The 14938-nt window shown below is 33.1% G+C and overlaps 2 protein-coding genes across 3 annotated transcripts; one reads left to right on the forward strand and one right to left on the reverse strand.

The window, feature by feature from the left end:
- The first annotated feature begins 3206 nt into the window (after positions 1-3206).
- LOC147387411 (uncharacterized) lies at positions 3207-6833 on the forward strand. The gene is made up of 4 exons (XM_086420808.1): positions 3207-3518; positions 3626-4505; positions 4610-4756; positions 5394-6833. Exons 2-4 carry the CDS (start codon positions 3692-3694, stop codon positions 5990-5992), a joined length of 1560 nt encoding a protein of 519 aa, XP_086276934.1. The 5' UTR covers positions 3207-3518; positions 3626-3691; the 3' UTR covers positions 5993-6833.
- Positions 6834-7473: 640 nt separating this feature from the next.
- On the reverse strand, positions 7474-12296 carry LOC147387412 (universal stress protein PHOS34-like). Of its 2 annotated transcripts, none has more exons than XM_086420810.1 (3): positions 11383-12296; positions 8172-8191; positions 7474-7828 (listed from the first exon to the last, which is right to left on the reverse strand). In XM_086420810.1, the coding sequence occupies exons 1-2, from the start codon at positions 12083-12085 to the stop codon at positions 8184-8186; spliced, it is 711 nt and encodes a 236-aa protein (XP_086276936.1). In that variant the 5' UTR covers positions 12086-12296; the 3' UTR covers positions 7474-7828; positions 8172-8183. The 2 variants fall into 2 exon arrangements, with proteins under 2 accessions (XP_086276936.1, XP_086276935.1); XM_086420809.1 differs by having other exon boundaries at positions 8149-8191; positions 11383-12294.
- Between the last annotated feature and the right edge of the window lie 2642 nt (positions 12297-14938).

A 14938-nucleotide genomic window follows, 5' to 3' on the forward strand; every position in this document is an offset into this window, starting at 1 on the left:
GGCATAAATTACATTTGATGGAATTATACGACTGAGTCAATTCAATGAACTAAGTAGTTATTGAGTTGCAACAATTATGTAATAAAGGTCACTTCTCGTGTGAGTTATAAGAATCATGATGAGTGAATCTTTAAGGTCATCAATGCATCTTGGGTATTTCATGATAAAAATGCTAGACAAGGGAAGTGATTATAATTGAGTTTAATGCCTCATATTAATGGTTTAACTTTAAAAATGGGGAGGGTTTCCCACTCAAGCCCTAAGGCACAAGTCACACAACAACTTTCTATTTTTAAGTTTCTTTATCTTACTCTACATTTTTATCAAATATTAACATGATCATCAGAGGTTCTTTTGCCAACATCACATCGATGTCTTTTCAGGTGAAGATTGACGGAGGAGATGATCAAAAAAAGAAGTGTTCATCGGTGAAGATGACCAAAAACTGAGAAAATCATTGGAAAAGAAGGTCGGTGTAAAACATTAATTACAATATAGATCTCGATGAGTGGGAAACCCGAAAATTTTCTAACAAAAACCATATAGAAATCATTTTACTTTCACTTAATTCAGATTTAGATCCAATCCAACTTGACCGAATTGCTTGGTTTGGTCGAATCATTTACTTTTTTTTTCTACTATACTTTTTTGCTAATTGTTATATTTTTCTATTTTACCAGTATAATCATTTTATTTTATAAGAATTCATGGTATATTAAAATAAGGGTGTCAATAGGTACCCAATTACCCCATGTACTGAAAACCAAATAGATGGTTTTGGGCCTACCATTATGGACTTGATCATTTTTGGGTTTAGTTCTGGGTAGAACTATATTAAGGACCCAATAAGAATCAAGTCTCATTCGGATACCCAATGTGTACCAGATTAATAAATTTATTTTATTTAAATAATATTTATAATAAAATTGGTAATTTAATTAAATACTAACAAAGAGATATCTTGAAGATAATTTACTTGAGCTAAGATTTAAATATAAAGAGTGTAAAGTGTTTAGTTTTTGACCTTTTTTTTTCAAGATGAACATCCATTCATATTTCACACATTATACAATTTCAACAACTTCTAAGATTTAATTCTAAATTTTTTTTATTTGCTTGAAGAGTCCATTGTTGATCTTAACTTTCAAATGAGGTATTAATTAAAAATTAAATTGTTATACTTATAAGGAGAAAAGGTTGCATGGACCAAGGTCTATAGTTGAGCAGTGTGGACTGTGGTGTTGGTCCAAATGAAATCTTATCCCTCTTGATTTGTGGTCTAGATTGGTTTGAAAATAAAATTCTTGAAGAAAAAAAAAAAAAAAAATTTAGAATAGATCTAGAGTTTGAAAATAGATGACCACTGAACTCCGAAATTTAAAATTTAAATCCAACGATGGAGAAATCTCTTTTTTCAATTTTATTTTTTTGAAAGTTTATAAAATTTATGTCTTATATACATGTGGCAAATGATGGGGATTTCGGGTGCCACTTTGGCATGTGATCGATAGAGATAGATAATCCATATAACCCAATCTCTATTTATAAATAACTATTTATTTTATTGAATATTTATCTTTTTTTTTTTCTCACTTAAAAAAAATATCATATATCCGAATAAGTACGTGATGGGTATTTGTAGCGGTGGGTTTGGTTCCAAGGATATCATACCCCATATCAATATCAGTAAGAATAATAACGGAGAATTTATTTAGGTTTCGATTTTGGGTATATTTGAAACCGACTCATAATCAACTTGTTGACACCCCTATATTAATTTGAAAAGCCTTAAAAAATAATTTTCAAAGTAATATGTCATTCGAATCGAGATAGATATAGGGATAGATCCATTTTTAACTCGAATCAAGGGACATCAAACCATATTCAACCAATTTTTTTTTTATTTTTATTATTCAAATCTAATCTTCTAAGGGTTGAAACCCATTAAATTCGGATTTTAGATAAAATCTGACCCACTTTTATGCCCTTTTAATTAGATGTTGATTAGGATTCTTGATGCGTGTTAGAATAGTAAAATCTAACACTAATATGATATAATATAAAGTCGTGAGTTATACATATACAACCCTAAGTATCTGATAATCTTGAGATACGTAATATCAGATCACAAATATTGATTTTATAGAATTACAAGTAAAAAATGGAAAACTAAATATTTGTTGGATATCAGCCTTGAAGATCTCCAGAAAATCCGTGATAAAGATATTTCTAATTCTAGAAGGAAATTAATTGATATTTTTCTTCCATCTCAGCCGTCCATCGTATTTTTCCTCGAAATTTAAAGTAACAAAATGTGAGGGAATTACCCGTAGCTGTACGGAGAATTTTTCTCGTTACCGCTTTCTAAATTCTACTCAAATTATATGAAGCTCTCGTCTCCTTTTATTTGGTTAATTCTTGAAGAAAAAAATAAATAAACAAGAAGATTTTTTTTTTCTTTCTGGGAGGATAATTGATATATATATATAGAGAGAGAGAGAGGTGAGTCTGTCTATCTTTCACAATTTGTTGATTATGATTTTCTGCAATTTTGTTTGTGTTGTTGTTTCAGTCACTCAAATATCATTTTCCCCCCTAATTTTATAGCTTATTGGGTGAGTCTATTCAGATGGAATTGAATCGATTTTAAAAATGGGGATTGCAAATTTTCGTTGATTTTTCAATCGAAAATTTGACTATGGCATCACAGAGAGAAAAAAAAAAAAAAAGGGAAAAAAGAATCACAATAGAGATGAATGGCGAAATGAGTTCCATTGATTTTTTTTTTTGGTTGCATATATCTTTGCACGATTTGGGTTGCCATTTTTTAACCCAAAAAATGATTTTTTATTTTTTTTTAATTTTTTTTATTCTTGTTCAAATTTTGATTCAAGCATGTAAAACTTGAAAACTTGTACTTTAAAGCATTTATAGAATAAGTTGATGGGAAAGAATGGAAAATAAAAGAAAATAAAGTTAAAAGTCGTCCAGTTTCAAACTTTCAATCTCTAACCTTTATTTTATTGTTGCAATTGTTAGTAATGTTAAACTATAGAATGCTTAAAAATATTATTCCTTTCCATGACTATGTGATAATGGAAAATAATAGCTTTTTTTTATTATTATTATTGTGATTATCATGTTTTTCTGATTTTCTACATATTCATGGCTTTTTTTTTGTTGTTGTCATTGTGGCAGTTGTTCACCTCTTCTATATATTTAGCATTGCGTTCTCCTAGTTGAGAAAGCATTTTTTTCAGTCTGGCCGATTTTATAAAGTCTTACACTTCTTGCACCGCTAAGTGGGTGTGGAGTAATTACTATAGAGTGATTAAATTGAGTGTGTTTAGGAGATCAAGATCATCCCACATTTGGAGAATGTGTCGCATTTCGAAGGGTCTGTCCCTCGACTATGGCTAAGGTTGCCCATAGCTCGTGATTGCCTTATCAGACATTTTTATCTTCTGTAATTTGGATTTTCATGCTTCCATACACACACCCATTCCCACAAATCAAAGGTATGTTGAACGTTGAATAATATTCGTTAAAGTTGATATTTCAATTTTCTAGGATTAGCCGATATGGATTCTTTTTTTCTGATTGCATGACCACTTGTTTTATTCAGGAAAAGCTTCAAAATTTTGGTGAATCATTGCATAAAACAATTCAAGACTGTTCTGAGAACCAAATAATGAAATTTTCTAGTGTCCATAGTGGTTTAAACCTGTTACATTCGGAGTCAAACTACGATAATTCTTCCAATAACAGTGCAGAGCAAGTTAATAGTTACTCTTCCCTTGAGCATTACCGAAAATCTGAGGAAATGCATAGCAATTCGAGTTCCAAGAGCAAGGTAGAGGTTCATCTGATGGCTTATCTGAAGAAAAGTTGGTCTCTAGGAAGTGAATTAGACAGAGAAGGAAGAGTTTCTAGTAGTAATGATACCGAGGATGAGATAAATCAAGGTTTTTTATGTGCTCTTTTTGAAGAAACGAACTCGCCCGGGAGTCTTGATCCTTTTGACCGAAATGGGTCTGGTGTACCATTTGATAGCGAGAACCCTGGAATGAATGACGTTAATACATATCATGAAGGTCAAGTTGTCGAACATTTACAAGGAAATGACAGCTCTGCGCATAATGTGATCGTCTCCTCAATTGGAGATCACAAAAGGAAAGAGTTGGTAAGTGATGAATTCAAGATCAAACGTATTGAGGAATGGATTCGCACGATTGATATTAAGGACATTAGTTTTTTGCAAGAAACAAGCGAATCACCCCATTTGACTGAAACATTAAAGAAAAGTTCCGATGTGTTGGGAAGTGTGACTACTACAAAGTTGGATGCTAAGATCATCCATGGCATGGAACCGGCCCAAAACTATATCTCTTCGTTGAATGCTACGTCCTCGTCAGCACAATTGACAAATCTTGGATTGCTTGTGATCCCATTTCTAAGCTCTTTTGTTAACCTAAGAGTGCTTAATTTATCAGGAAATGGCATAGGTATACCTTAATAAACTTCATTGGTGTTTTGTAAGATTTGTTGCTTCAACTTATTTCACCTCTTCTTTGTCTTGTTTAATGATTTTTGTACGGTTTTCTTTCAGTGAGGATAACTGCTGTTGCTCTTCCTCGAGGTCTCCATATGTTAAATCTGGCAAAAAACAATATTTCCACTATTGAAGGCCTTCGTGAACTTAGGCGTCTCCGAGTACTGGACCTGAGCCACAACCGAATATCTCGAATTGGTCATGGTATGCCATATGCCAACAATTTTATGTTTCACATATTTAGAATTAGTTTTTATGCTTTGGCCTTGATACATGCTATTTAGTTCTTTCTTTCTTTTTTGCTTGATTGTGATCTGGATGTGTGTCTCATGACATACATTAGCATATATTGTTACCTTATATCATAACCTATTATATGGAGGTATTTTGTTCTTTTTTTAGTACTAGATGTTACTTCTAGCATAAATTAACCTTCTATGTCGTGTACCATAGTCTGCTTTACGATTTTCAGATTTCGGCCCTTTTCTCTAGTAAACAACCTTATATTTCTCACTTTCTCCCCTTTTGTTCTCTAGTGTTCAACTCAACCAAATCAAGAAAATCTGACCCATTGGGCACTCTCATTTGACACTATTTTTCAATTATAATCTTCAGATCAAACAAATGGATTAGACATACTGAAACAAACTAGCATTGATCTCTTATATGTTGATTCAGTATCCAAATCGGAAAACATTTGAGAGTTTCATAAACTATAAACGTCGTTATAACATTTACATATCTCTCTAATCTAGATCTCTATTTTAGTCAATGTGTCTCATTGTAGACATGATCAAACGTTTGCAAAACTAATCTACTTCTCTTGGCCATCTTTTTGTAGGTCTTGCTTCTTGTTCCTCACTAAAGGAACTATATCTTGCTAACAACAAAATTAGTGAGGTGGAAGGTCTACACCAACTCCTAAAACTAAACATTCTGGATTTAAGCTTCAACAAAATCTCAACAACTAAATGTCTTTGCCAACTTGCGGCGAACTACATTTCCCTTCAAGGTATTAACTTGGAAGGCAATCCAGCCCAGAGGAACGTAGGAGATCAACAACTTAAGAAGTATCTTCAAGGTCTTGTTTTTCAACTGATTAACTACAACAAGGAGCAGCCCATTAAAGCCAGTTTGGCCAAAGACATTGCTGATCGCCCAATTCGGTCAGCCATCACTGCCCATCAGTTTGATCGAACAGGAACCCATCATTTTGCCACAAATAAGGCATCATATTTCTCGAGCTGTGGTCATACTGTTCAAACAATGGGTTCGTCTAAATGGTCCTGGGACAAACACCAACGGTTACCCCCACGTGGAACCAAAAGAATTCATCATCATCGTCATCATTATCCGAACCTAGGCAACAATCCGCCAAGCTTGAGAATGAATCTCTCTATGTACCGAAGTCGAAGTGAGGGAAATCTGGGAGATTCCTGAAATGATTTTCATACTGAACCATCAGATGGAAGGTATTATGCTTTGGTTTACTTTTTGAGACATCTGAGATATGTGTGGGTTATGTTCATTTAAGATAGTTGCTATTGCCACACCAACTTTTACTAATGCCATGCCATTTCCCATGTAAACCAATAAAGAGTTGCACACAGTTGGTGTGGCGTTAGTAAAAAAAATTGGTGTGGCAATAGTAACTCTCTCATTTAATTTTGCAGATATTCTTTTAATTTACCCATTCACCCAAATTAAATGCTTGCTCTTGGTTTCTGTCTGAGGAGTTTTTTTTTCCCCACTTGTTGTCAACTTCATTTTACAATTGACATCCAAACAGGGTGTGAGAGTACGGAGTAAATAAATTGAGATATGAAGAAAAGGAAACATGATAATATAACCTATAGAGAGGTGCATAATTAACAGCAATAATATCAGTTAACGAATATTTTAATGTGATTTAATTAGGATAAGATTCTTCTTTATTAGAGATTTGTGAGACCTGTTTTATATAGCCGTGCTGGGGTGACACAAAGGGAGACACAATGATGTGGTGGCACGCACATAACCGTAGATGCTTTTCTGCGAGATATGAGTAAAAAGCATTTATGATTATGTGCATGCCACCACATCATTTGTGTCACCTTTGTGTTTCCATCTGTCATTCCAGCATCTTCTTATTTTATGTTCTTCCATCTTTGAATATCTTGTTTTAATATTTTATCGACTAAAATAAAATGATAAATTATTCATGGTCTTCAGATCATGTCTGTCATGTTCACCATATGTAGCAAGTTTCAATGAATCATATTTTTGGGTTCTCAGCTCCTCACAGGCCACTACTTGATCTACTATTGTATTTTTTATTTATTAGATAGGAATCATTGGTTCGGTTGTTTGGTACAAGTTTCTTTTTTTTTTTTTGGATATAAAAGTAAATTGGTGGTTAAAGATGAGATAAAGCAGTTTCTGTGATTCCAATGGCACCAACATGAAACTGCACTCAGAAAACCAAGATTTTTGTCACCAAATCACAATGTGTACTCGTCGATAAAACGATATTAAAACCTTCTTTCCATAGCATAATACTACTAAATCAAAATTTATGTATTTTCCCATTTATAATAATAGGGCTTTTATCATTCAATTATTATTTAATTAAATTACTATTTAGACAATCTTTCATTTTCAGAATTAATAGAAAAAAAAAACCTATATTAGTCAAGTACACTAGTTTAAAAAAACTCAAGCTTAATTGCAACTGTTCCAACAAAACTTTAAAGAATCTTGATTTCTTTGAATGAGTCTAGAGAGAACACCAGATTGACCATTACCTATATGCTTCATTGCTCCAACAAAGCCATCAAAGGCATCATACCAATAGCCTCCCAAACAGAAGAAGATAAGAGTTGATAGTATATAATAGGATTTATTCCACTGGACCCAAACAAATCCACCACACACAAGTAAGATAATAAGAAATGAACTTTATTTTATATAAAACAAGCAAAATGAACCACAAGGGTGGCCTGCAAAGCAGTAAAGGGGTTTCCGACAGGACAGAAAAGCGAAAGAAAATCTTTCTGAGGACCATACAAGAATTCAAACCCATCGACCATTATAAATACTATAACCCATAATCCCACATTATATATATGTGAGATGCAGTTCACAAGGAAAGAGAACAATTGGGGAAGACAGACAGTACGCAACAACACTACTAGCACTTGATTCACATGGCATGAACCCAAATCACCAAGAACATCTCATCAATTTTTTCAACATCTCAAATACTCTAGCCTTCGTTAACTCAAGCACCTTAACTTCCTGCACAAATGAAAGTCGAGAATTCAAACAATGGAATGTGAAATTAAGTAATGGAATGCTACAAACCACTAAAATGCCTCAACTGAATACATCATGTCTGCAACATACTATTATAAAATGGCACATCAATACCCCATACCCTACATGATATATACATCAAATTACCTACAAAAAAATGTGCATCGATGCAAAATGTTTAGTACATTTATTCGAGGATCTGATCTACCTCTTATATAATTATAAATCAAACCGAGAAAGTAAAGAAATATGTGAAGTACAAAATTGAAGATTTCCAGTATGGAAATGCAAGTATAGATCACCTAGATTCAAGAGGACCACGTACCCCAAGTACTTGTTAAGCATCTGCCAAAAAGGAAGAAACATTAGTGAAATACTCAAACCAAATGTATTGTCGTTTTAATTGCCAAGAAAAATGCTAAGAATTTCATTATTTAGAGTGCTAAAGCAGTGTCGACAACTCTGAGAAAATCTAGAGGGTTCAAAAATGTTCTATGTTGTGCATCAGAAGAGAATTCTAGATGTAAGGGGCTAGATATTTTAGGAAGGTTCTAGATTATTTCCAAAGTATTCAATCCTAGCTGTCCCTACGACATCTCGAATTCTACAAATAGGGAGAAAATCATTCCAAGAGTTTAACCATTAAGAACGAGCGCTCTTTTGCATGTGTGGATGTCTTACGTAAGTTGGGGTAACTCCTAGAACACTTCAGGGTAAGGCTAAGTGGAGCCATGTTGGGGAGATTGTTTGAGTGCCACAACAAGGGGCCATTATGTTTTTAATGCTTTAGACCTTCCATCATAACAAAATTCGCATTCTAACACAAGAATAAGGATACATATCACGGGTACTAAATCTTCATTCGAACAAACCTTATGACCTTCATTTAAGCTCATGTTAGAAACTTCATACTGATTTGTTAAACACATACACTTATAGATACTTGCTTCTGTAAATACTCAAAAAATAATGTATTGATAATTCCTTCCAGGAGCAAAGTGTGTTCTAGGTGTTCAATACTATTTAACAAAGAGAAGGTGATTCATTTTTGTCCACTCAAGCATTAAAGTTTGATGATGGAGTTGACATTGCAGAAAAGATGGAAGCTGCAAAAAGATGCATTTGGGGGTGCTTTAGTTGCACTTTTTATCCAGAATTTTCAGTGCATTGAGGCCTTTTTAGACCACCTATGTTCGATGCTAAAAGACTAGAACACCCACGTATCTTAATCAATAACCATTACATAACAGAGAGAGGTCATAGAAAAAAATGAAAACCATGGATGTCATCTTATGAAAATCATACCTCCAAAAATATAGAATATTATGTTAATCAATGACAAAGAACAAAAAAAATAAATGAGTATATCTATCAAATTTGAAAGAAAAAAAAAATGTAACAAAAGTGATCCATAAGGAAGCACATTGCTTTTGCCAAAAGAATCACCTTGACTGTTGTCAATGAACACTTCATCCATACATGCAATAGAATTTGCGTTGATGAGTAGAGAATGAGGTTGTGCTTTCATGTCCAGCTTACTTACCAAGGAAAAGATATGTAGAAGTGTTGATGTCCTATGCAAGTAAGAAATTTCTGACATTGCCACCCCTCCCCTTTCCCCCTCTCCGCTCAAAAAAAAAAAAAAAAACAAATTCTGATATAGAAACCACATGTGAAACAGGGTAGTTGTTGCCTAGCCGATGACCTTACCTAGCTAAGACCCCTATTGCCTAGGGGCTGATTACCAGGGAGAGCAGACACCAAGCAAGCCTAGTTGCTGACATGCTAGGAGTTTAAGACTTCTTTTAGACCCCTCTTTTCTCATTTATGTATCTTCTTCCGTCTTTCTCATTTTGATTTTTGGAGCGAGACTGTTTTCGTGCAAAAAAAAATCCCCACCCCATAAACAATCCTATCCTTCCATTGTTTCTTTCCATATCTTATTTTTGTCTCCCCTCCACAGCAGAGTTGTTCACGGAGCAACTCTGTTTCCTTAAAAAAGTAAGTAAAGAAAAAGATAACCAATAAGTTCCAGAAAAATAATATCTACAAGAAAATTTTGTTTGGCGAACTGTCTCCTATATCTATGAGCAACAAAAATGAATGGAAACCAATTGCTACCAAGATGAAAACATACTTTAACCTAAATTTCCTTCTAACTCACATTGTAAAAGAAGCGATTACCATACTATTCAAAAATAAGAAAGGCAAGATTATGTTCGAGGTTAACACGATTATTCACCTGAAGACCTTTTAACACTTGAATGACCAAACTATAAATAAACAAGATAAACTGTAGTAATTTGATAGATATATGATAAAGTAAAAATGGATCCCTATAGGAAAGTTAGTACGGATTAAAAGAAACTGTCCCAATCATAATTCCATACACAACAAATAGGCATTATAAAAATACCGGTGACTTAAGGCCTAAGGGATACTAATATTGAATTCCTAAATCTAGTACTAACAAAAATCCATATGTGAATCACAAATAAACATGTTCTGAATTCTAGTAAAAGCTCAAGAGTAGAACGGTCTATTTAGGAGGGACATATTAGAACAAAAGAAAAGATAAAACCAAAAGCAGATTCATAAAGACTTGTCACCTACATTGCGAAAAGATACTCAAAAGTAATAAAATGTAAACCCTAATCCCAATCAAAGCAGGATAACCACAAACCCAAATGTCAAAACGCTTACCCGCCCACCCCAGCCCTAAAAAACATCCTTCTTCCAATTAATTAATTAACATGTAAAACCCAACTTAATCAAACATTAAACTTCCAAACTCCACAAAACCTAACAAAAATTAAAATAAAAAACCCTCTTTTGCTTAAATTATGGAACATCTAAACCTCGGCTCTGATGAACAATTCAACCCCAAAATTACATCTTCTCTACCAATAAATCAGTACCAAAGATCCAACAACACAAAAACACAAAATTAGAATGGAAACTCTCAAACAAACCCACATTCGACCATAAAACCCAACTCAATCAAGCATTGAACTTCCAAACTCCACAAAACCCAACAAAAATAAAAAAGATAAAACCCTCTTTTGGTTAAATTATGGAAGTCAATTCTATAAACAATTCAACTCCAAAAAAACATCTTTTGTACCAATAAATCAGTAACAAAGATTAAAGAACACAGAATTGGATTCACAAAACTCAAACAAATCCACATTCAACCATAAATATCATTCAACAAATTATAACATTCAACCATAAAGCATCTTTCTTCCAATTAATTATGTAAAACCCAACTCAATCAAGCATTGAACTTCCGAACTCCCCACAACCCAACAAAAAAACAACTTTTGGTTAAATTACAGAACATGTCAACCCCAACTCTGATTAAAATTCAACTCCAAAATTACATCTTCTCTACCAATAAATCAATACCAATGATCCAATAACACATAATTAGATTCACAAATCTCAAACAAACTCACATACTAAATATCAAAAAAAAAAAAAATTATAATAAAACACTAAAAATCAATCAAACAAAATTATAATAAAGCACTCACCTTTATGGTCTTCATTGGCATCATGGTACTCCTGCTCATCCTCCAACACTGGATTCAGCTCCACCTCCTTTTCTTGCAAACCCTTCTTCACCACCCCATCATCATCACCAACCCCTCCATCCTTCTCATCAAATCTAACCACAATAACAGGACACACACAGTGATGCACACAGTAATCACTCACACTCCCAAGCCTGCCTTTACTACTTCTCCTCGAAGCCCCAAACCCTCGACTACCCATAATTACAGCACTCAACCCTAACCTCTCAACCTCCAAACAAAGCCTCTCCTTCATGTCGTGATCTTTAACAATATGAAGCTTAAAAGGGATCTGAGCTTCCACTAATGGCTGAGCTAGATTGTTAGCTTTGGTGGTCGTAAAGGCATCGTAATCGTCTTCAAGCTTTTGTTGGGATTCTTCGTCTGTCTCAACAGATAGGTCAATTGAACCCCAATCTGCACCATAGAGAACACTTGTGGATCGAACATGGAGGAGGATAACGGCGTCACCTGGACGGAGATAGTTTTGGACGGCCCATTTAACGGCGTAAGCGCTTTCGTCACTAAGATCAACGGCTATCGCGATCCTACGTTGGGCCCCAGATGTTGGGGTGCTTGTGGCGGAGAGAGGGTAGCGTGGAGAAGACGGTTGGATGATTGCAGCTGAACGAGGCGATTCTGGCTTCGATTGTTGTGGAAACATTCTCGGAAATTTTGGGTTTTTTTTTTCTTTTTTTTGAGATTCTTTGGTGTTTGATCGTGAGTGAGGTTGAGATGGTATTTGATTTTCTGTTAAAAATCCTTCCTTTTTGTGCGTTTTTATTTTGTTCGAGACGATTGATTCGCTGTGTGAGAGAGAGAGAGAGAGGTGGATTGCTGGGGACGTTTTGATGGGAAGTTATCAAGTGCCGCTGTAAGAGGAACAGGTTTTGGAATTTGGAATATTTGAGGTTTAGTAATTGACCAAATTATCCTTTATTAATTTTTATTTTATTTTATCTTAGAGTGACTTTAAATTTTAATACATGTCCTTTATGTTTTGTAAATATTGAGATACCCCTCTACCATCAAACGGAAAATACTAGTAAAAAAATTGACATCGTCTGAACATTGCTGACGTGGATGTGTTTATAGAATCATAAATGCTTTTCATCGAGATACTAGTGAGAAGTATCTATAGTTTTGTGCACACCAACATCCCAAACGATATCAATTTCAATGTAACTGATGACATTCTTGATCTTTTACTTTCAACTAAAAATTATTGATTTTTCTCTTGAATCTATTATTTTTCATGATAAATTCCTCTAATTCAAAAATTTTAACTTCAATATAGAGAAGTGTTCATTTTTCTAATCTTCCAAAAAATTTATTTTTCTTAAAGATTCGAAGATTGATTGAAGTAGGTAGTATCTCAAAAGTTGAAAAATCAGGATTTGGTGACGATTTATTTTGAGAAAAATAAAAAATAAATAAAAATAAAATTTTTTTAATACACATTTAAGGATGAGAGCATTTAAGTCATTTTATACCATCCACCTTAGAGTGTCAAAACATAATGAGTGATAGGTTAAAAAACCATTTATTTTGGGGAAAATTATTTGATGAATTTTAATTGAAGGATTTCTTTTTAAATATTCTAAACTTTTAAGCAATAAGTTGAAAGACCACTTAATAAATCTTTTCTTTCTAATATCCCTCCTCAACTCCCCCATGTAATGTTTAGACTTTAGATCTGATGATTCAAATGATCAAGATCAATAATTATAAATATCAAACTCGACGATTGAACAATAATCATTGACATCAAAGATTTAAATTTTCAAGATCAATGATTTGATTAGATCTCAACAATTTAAGTTTCACATCTGATAAGTGTGAGGTAAGAAAGATTTCAGTAACAAATTTGTTAAGGTACCACACAAAATTTAGGGTGCATTTAGAAAGAATTCCTTACCCGACCAATTGGGTCTATTAAGTAATTTTCCATTGGGTGATTTAGACATGCCCTCTTATATTTTGTTAAATATTAGAGATACCCTTTATGTTTCGAAAATTAGGACATGCATTCCTTGACCTTAGTCTTCTACATAAGTTATGGGAGAAAGACTCAAACACCCTCATCTTCAATTTCTAGTCAAAAATCCAATTTTTTTTCCTTTAAAAATCAATAATATATCTTCAATCTCTTTGAATAAAAAATTTAACCCTCATCAACTATATTAAGATTTTATCTACTTCAACTCTTCAAATCTCAAGGTAAGATAAAAATTTTATTTTATTAAAAGGTAAGAAAATATATTATAATAAAATTTTGGACTGAAAAATCTAGGATTATCTACGAAGAAAGAAACTTAAAATAAGGTAGAATAGGTCAAAATTGCCCTAGAAGTTGAAGAGTTTGAAGATGATTCATTTGAGGAAGGAAAAACAAATAAAATTTAAAAAAATATTGAAAATAATGAAATTTTGTGTAAAAGGTTTGTTATAAGTAGAAAACGATGAATTGACGATTAAGTTAAATAGATACACTCTGAAAATTGGAGAACTTGTAGATAACTAATTATAAGAAGAAATATACGGATTTTTGACTAGAGATTGAAGATGGGGGCATTTGAGTTTTTTTCACTTAATCTATTTAGAAGCTAGGGTCAAGGGATGCATGTCATCAATATCAAAACATAAGGGACTAACTCTAATATTCAACAAAACATGGGGGGGGGGGGTCTTAATCACTATTTTCCATTTATTTTATATTATACAGAGTATTTTAAAAATACCATCGTGTAAAATTTGGTGATATTAGGTTTACCCCTTGCAGAGTGCAAGATTAGGTCTACTCTTGAACTTAAATCGTGTTTTTATTTATTTATGATTTATTGATAAAATTCTATTTCTTTTCAAATACTTAATTATTAAATAAATTAAAATTTGAAAAATATCAAAATTTCACTGAGAAAACCGTCTAATCTTGCATTTTGCAGGGGGTAAATCTAATATCAGAATTTTGCGGGGGTATTTTTAAAATACCCTTTCATATACTTATAAGAATGGTTTAGTGGTCCCACTGTGCTGTATTTCAATAACTTATCCCACTCTAAATGCCACTTGGCGCAAGCTTAATTCCTACTAAATTTTGATATACACATTGATGGATTTGCATACATACTTCTCCGACACTAAAATTAGAGGAATCGGTCACGTTTTAACATAGAAAACATTTTCCTACATAACTTAATAAAGATTTTAGCCTTATTAAGAGTCGTTTTGCTTAAATAGATTACCACCTTAGCAATCCAACACCACAACCCCACAGCCTTCTAAGTTGTTTTGAAAACTTAAGATAAAAAATAAAAAATAAAATTTTTTTAACTTCGATCCAAGATTTTGAAAATATATCATCACCAAAAATCAGCCCATTCCAAAACCTCTAACCTATGTTTTTGAAAAATGTTTTGCCAAAATGTTTGTTGCTGAACATTTCCCATATATATATATATATATATATTCTAAAACCTCTAACCTATGTTTTGAAAAATGTTTTGCCAAAATGTTT

This window comes from Akebia trifoliata, chromosome 13 (genome assembly GCF_017979445.1).
Source record: "Akebia trifoliata isolate Shusen 1 chromosome 13, ASM1797944v1, whole genome shotgun sequence".
Lineage (NCBI taxonomy): Eukaryota > Viridiplantae > Streptophyta > Magnoliopsida > Ranunculales > Lardizabalaceae > Akebia > Akebia trifoliata.

Excerpts from the sequence above, each read along its gene's own strand:
- LOC147387412 (XM_086420810.1), bottom strand. The coding sequence starts at position 12,085 with ATGTTTCCACAACAATCGAAGCCAGAATCGCCTCGTTCAGCTGCAATC.
- LOC147387411 (XM_086420808.1), top strand. The coding sequence starts at position 3,692 with ATGAAATTTTCTAGTGTCCATAGTGGTTTAAACCTGTTACATTCGGAG. Across the intron at positions 4,506-4,609 it reads TTTATCAGGAAATGGCATAG|TGAGGATAACTGCTGTTGCT; the intron begins GTATACCTTAAT and ends GTTTTCTTTCAG. Across the intron at positions 4,757-5,393 it reads AATATCTCGAATTGGTCATG|GTCTTGCTTCTTGTTCCTCA; the intron begins GTATGCCATATG and ends ATCTTTTTGTAG.